The sequence below is a fragment of the Thermobia domestica genome, chromosome 14 (assembly GCF_964235325.1).
Source record: "Thermobia domestica chromosome 14, izTheDome1.hap1.1, whole genome shotgun sequence".
In the NCBI taxonomy this organism is placed as follows: Eukaryota; Metazoa; Arthropoda; class Insecta; order Zygentoma; family Lepismatidae; genus Thermobia; species Thermobia domestica.
Genome location: NC_137467.1, coordinates 187,943,397 through 187,948,885, shown reverse-complemented (window position 1 = coordinate 187,948,885; position 5,489 = coordinate 187,943,397). Strand labels below are relative to the sequence as shown.

Genomic DNA, 5,489 nt, shown 5'->3' with positions numbered 1-5,489 from the left:
ATGCCGATCTAAACCAGCTCCGGAACCAACAAAACCAGAAACTGTGGCACCATTACGCATACCGGAACAAATCCAACCACCCGCCAATCCAGTCTTACAACAACCTGTAACTGTCCATCAGCTTCTCACCTTCCTTACTTTCTCGCTACAGAATATCCATCCATTCCTTCGAGATCACATCGCCCAACAAATTCAAACCGCGGCTAAAGCAATTTTCCACGCCAATATCTGCCCAACATATTCCGGCAATAATGTCTATTATCACTCAAATGCACTCGAAACCGAGGTTTAAGAGCTATCCTCTAGCCATCCATATTATCATTCACTGCATTATGGCGCTTTCTTTCTTGTTCTTGAATATCCGTTCTTTACCAAAGCATAAGCCGCTCTTCGAAGCACTTTTACTCGAAGAACAAATCCATGCCTTTATCCTTAATGAGACACATCTCACATCCCGATTGTCATGCCGCATACCTCGCTTCCAATTGTTACGTCAAGATAGCACTTTACCTGCTATGCGAGCCAATGGGGGAGTAGCGATTGGGTTTTCACCTTCTATTCCATTTCGGAGTCATTCTCCGGCTCTGCACAATCTTCCCGAATACCTTATCACATCATTATACTACAAGGAATTGTATGTGACTGTAGCAACCATATACATCCGTCCTGGGCACGATATTCCGTTCAGCTTCTTTCAGTATATCTCAAATACCTTCCGAACCTACATAATTATGGCAGATGTGAATCTACATAGCCGGACACATACGCAACGGGACCGTTTCCTCAATTACATCACCAGTCATACTACTGGAGTGACTCTGCCACTTCCAAAACCGACTCGTCCCACGAGTCAGACTACTCCAGATATAGCTATTGTTTCGAGCAACATATCACATCGTAGCTGTGTTAACGTTCTTGATCTTATTGGTAGCGATCATGCTCCAATCAAACTAGACATTCTGACCCGTGTAACTACCACTTCTCAGCCTTCTCCTCATCGTACTATCTATCGTTACGATAAAGCAAATTGGACTGCCTACAGATCGTATCTTCAGGATCATCTCCATCATTTACCTCCACCAACTGCAGAATCAGAACTTTCTGAAACTCTGGATGCTCTGGTCAATACTATGCATAACGCCACAGACAAATACATTCCTAAGTCAACAGTTTCGACTTTTCGCCCCTCTTTACCGCCTCACTACTTACCACTGATCAAACGGTCCCGACAGTTTTATAGAGATTATGCTGCCACTGGCAACCTTGACTCTCTTCATCATTACCGGCAGTTGCAACGAACGGTGCATAACTACCTTAAAGCTTACAAATTGCGATGCTGGGTCAAAGCTTGCAACAATCTCGGTTCACTTTCACACCCCACTCAATACTGGAAACGATTCCGGCAACTTACAGGTCGCAATACTCGCACAACATATCCTCTTATCGACAAGAATACTCCGCTGCATACCGATACAGATAAGGCAAATGCGTTTGCAAGGTATCTCCAGGACATCTTTACACCTCTTGCACCTGACTATCCCCATCGTTCGCATCCAGTCGACAAACTCAATCTGGATTCTCCTCATCTCCAGCCTAATGTTAATCACACTCTGCCCGACAACAATCCACTTACTGCACCAATCTCTATCTCTGACGTCACTTCAGTTGTAGCTCACAGACGTAACACAGCCCCTGGCATGGATTCTATTACATATAGACACATTAAAGAAAGCCCGTACGTAGTCTTATATCTGCTTTGTCACATCTTTACCTTTATTCTTCGCACTGGCTTTGTACCTGCTGACTGGAAAACTTCGAAAACTCTTATGTTTCTCAAACCACATAAACCTGTTGCTTCTGTTAGCTCATACCGTCCTATTCAACTAACATCGACCTTCAGTAAAATATTGGAACGGATCATTGTCAAACGTCTTCATTCATACTTAGCACATCATGACGTCATTCCACTCGAACAAGCTGGTTTCAGACCTTCTTTTAGTATTAATGACCAATTGCTTCGCCTCTCAAATTCCATATCTAATCATTTTAACACAGGCAATCCATCCTGCTTGGTCCTGTTTGATCTCGAGAAGGCATTCGACAAGGTCTGGCATCCCGCTCTCATCTATAAACTCAAACAGCTTCGCCTGCCTATTGCTTATCTTCGATTCATCTTTAATTTTCTTAGCTGTCGACTGGCTTACGTCTGTATCAACACTAGTTTTTCATTTCCTATTTTTCTTCATTCTGGAGTTCCCCAAGGATCGGCTTTGTCGCCCTTACTATATATCCTATTCGTTTCTGATTTCCCAGCAATCCCAGATTCTGTTAAGCTCTTTCAGTATGCCGATGACACTGCACTTTTTGCCACGGGAAAAACATTTCATCAGCTCAATTTGGCTCTCCAGGATGCTATCAATGCCTTTGTTGATTGGTGCTCCCACTGGAGACTGAAAATAAACCCAGCAAAAACTCAATCTATTGTATTTCTTGCTCCGAAGTGTCGCTCCCGTGTACATCGCAACCCAACACTCTTGAACCTCACTGTACAAGATGTACCTTTAAAACCTACTCGCAGTGTCAAATATCTAGGAGTAACCTTCGATCACCATCTAACCTGGACAGCACATCTGAAAGATATCTCCAAGAAGGCGTACTCTCGCCTCAATCTTCTGAAAAGTCTTGCTGGAACTACCTGGGGACTCCATACTCATACAATTCTGAACACATACAAAGTTTTTCTCCGCCCTATTCTCACGTACGGATTTACAGCTTGGATATCTGCTCCGACCTCATACTACGAGAAATTACTCATCCTGGAACGTCATGCCTTGCGAATCGCTTTTCGTATCAAATTGCCTAGTCCCACTCAAGATCTCTACAATAGACTTACATTTCCGCACATCTTATATCATCTAGAAACACTACGTACTAAATATATCACCCAGCGCTTGCACAACAATCATCCACTCCTTCAGCAAACTTTTGCCGACCACGCTCGAAATGCCTCCTCCGTTGCTGCTCTGTACCCTCCGCTCTCATTACTATTCACTTTGTACCGTTACACTCTGCCTCCAGACCACCCTGACGCCGTCTACTACGAGCCATACGCCACAGCCGCTCATCTACCTCACATATGGCCATCATACGCACAGTAACACCTTCTGTACTAACAGGGCTCCTGTGTCTTCATTAATGCCTAGCGTCGCCCCTAGGCGAGAAGATAACCTGCATTTGTTCCACTAACAGAACCTGGGTGTTGTGATGTGTTTCGCACTTCATTTCATCATCTCACATAATATCATTACCAGTTATTACTTCCTTCACTGAAGTATGTACCTACCTTACCTCATGTTTATGGTTAAATTCCATAAAGACCGTTACAGTATGTGCAATAAAGTTTTGGATCTACCCATATCCCCACCACTGATTCCTGCACATCGTACTACATTTTCTTGCATCTCTTCCCCTACAGAGGGCGTAACCCTCTTCGGGTAGTAGCTAGCGTGCGCTAGCTGAAAAAAAAAAAAAAAAAAAAAGAAAGAGTACATTTCCATTGAATGAACATTTTATTTTTGAAGAAGCAATAGATTTGTTATATCTAAGCTTCATAAGTTAATTTCAATAAACTTTCCGTTGATATTGCATGTCCTGTAAGTTGAACGCAAGGTTTTAATTTGGTTGTATTTGGTGCATATCGCCTCTGATTTTTCAGTGTTCAAAGACATACCCTCGCTGGAAAGTCTATTCTAATATACCTTTAATCAGGGGTGCCCACAAGGGGGGGCTATGACGCAAACTGCGTCATGAAACATTTGGGGGGGTTAAAAATCTATATAAATATGCTTGAGGGTGTGTAAAAATTATCGAAAAAAATTTTTTTTTCATGGAAGAACACCTACGGATAGACAATTGAGGGGGGTGCGTCATGGACCTGAGGGGGGTGGGCACCACTGCATTAATTAATCCATTTGCATACACACTAACTATCGAATTCTTTTAAATGTAAAAGATTGTTTGTGAAAAAGTAATTTCTAAGTTGGAAACAAAAGTTTTTTATTATATTTTTCCTGTCTTTTGTTTTTAAAAGGAGTTGTCTAGAAAGAAGTTCACCAGACAACCGTATTGAATTGTGTTGGTTCCAGATAAAGGTCATAAGACAGAAGGGAATCAGTTATGTGTAATGGGTAAATTTCCAGGGAATATTCCCGGGAAGATTCCCAAAAATGGAAATATTTCGGGAATTATGTACAATGAAAACTGCATTCTATTACTATATTATGATTTCAAACTAAAATTCGTTTTTATCAAAGTATACTTTTTACTGTTGTCTCCAGAGGATTCTTTAAAATGTACATTAAAAACTGTATCGTTTTATTTTATTAATATTTTATATTTTTTTAGAGACTACACATAAATATACGTGAAATTACATCTTTCATGCGAGTAAATATGCAGGAAAAGCATTTGGTATAGAAAGTCCTCATATCTCTACACCGCTAAATAGTTTAAATTTATATGTAAGTGGATATTGTAAATTTGATCCTACTACTAATACGCGTATTAAAATCATATTAAATTTTAAAATGTTATAAACAAAATAGTTTGGTAGCTGCTGGAAAACATACGTAGTCTCCCGAGAAATTTGTAAGGTTGCCAGTGCATGTGATGGCATATCAAGCCCGTATCCAGTAAGGGTCTAGGGGGGCCGCTTCCCTAAATTTTGGCTGCACCCTAAAAGTTTCACGGTAGGCTGGCAAATGAACTATAATATGGTTGGATCGAACCCCCCTAACTTCAGCCTGGACCCCCTACATTTTTGGGCTGGCTACAGGTCTGTGGCATATATACACAATGTTGATTTGAGATACATTGTGCTTTGTTACTGTGTTCTTTCAGTGTACTATTTAATCTCTAATTTAAGAAGATAGGCTATTTCGAACAATATATGTTGCGTTACAAAAATTCTCCAACAACGCTTCGGACAAGAATACATACGTAAAAAAAAGCAAACAAATCCTAATTAACACAGTTCCGAAAACATTGGTACTAATGAAACATCCTGAGAAGCAACTCTGATTTTGATATGAAAACATTACATTTTAAATGTATATGTATTTACAACTACAGAGATTTCTTTATTCAATATCTGATTCTTCCTCAGAGAACGAAATTCGAGTCAGAGAGAGCAGACAGACCGACGTCCATTACTAACGGTGCTTCGGGGTGTATTGATAACACATCACCTCTATCTCTAAAGAAATTCTAGATAATTTTCAAACTGGTTCGTTTTTATAATTTATAAATTAGTATTTTGCTTCTTTCGAGTGCAAATGGAAATGGAATTTCAAAAAATATATTAATTAGTAATATAAAGTACAGCCAACGAATTTCATTTTTTAAACCTCCAAATTATCTAAACCATTGAAGTAAATGATAATAAATGAAAATAAAGTAATTACTCATTTTGTTTGAAAATTTGGAAAATA

The 5,489-nt window shown here is 39.9% G+C and overlaps 1 protein-coding gene across 1 annotated transcript; it reads left to right on the top strand.

The window, feature by feature from the left end:
* The first annotated feature begins 332 nt into the window (after positions 1 to 332).
* Positions 333 to 4,417, top strand: LOC145670173 (uncharacterized). Its single transcript, XM_081738549.1, has 2 exons — positions 333 to 1,735; positions 4,405 to 4,417. Exons 1-2 carry the CDS (start codon positions 333 to 335, stop codon positions 4,415 to 4,417), a joined length of 1,416 nt encoding a protein of 471 aa, XP_081594675.1.
* The last annotated feature ends 1,072 nt before the right edge of the window (positions 4,418 to 5,489 follow it).

Excerpts from the sequence above, each read along its gene's own strand:
- LOC145670173 (XM_081738549.1), top strand. The coding sequence starts at position 333 with ATGGCGCTTTCTTTCTTGTTCTTGAATATCCGTTCTTTACCAAAGCAT.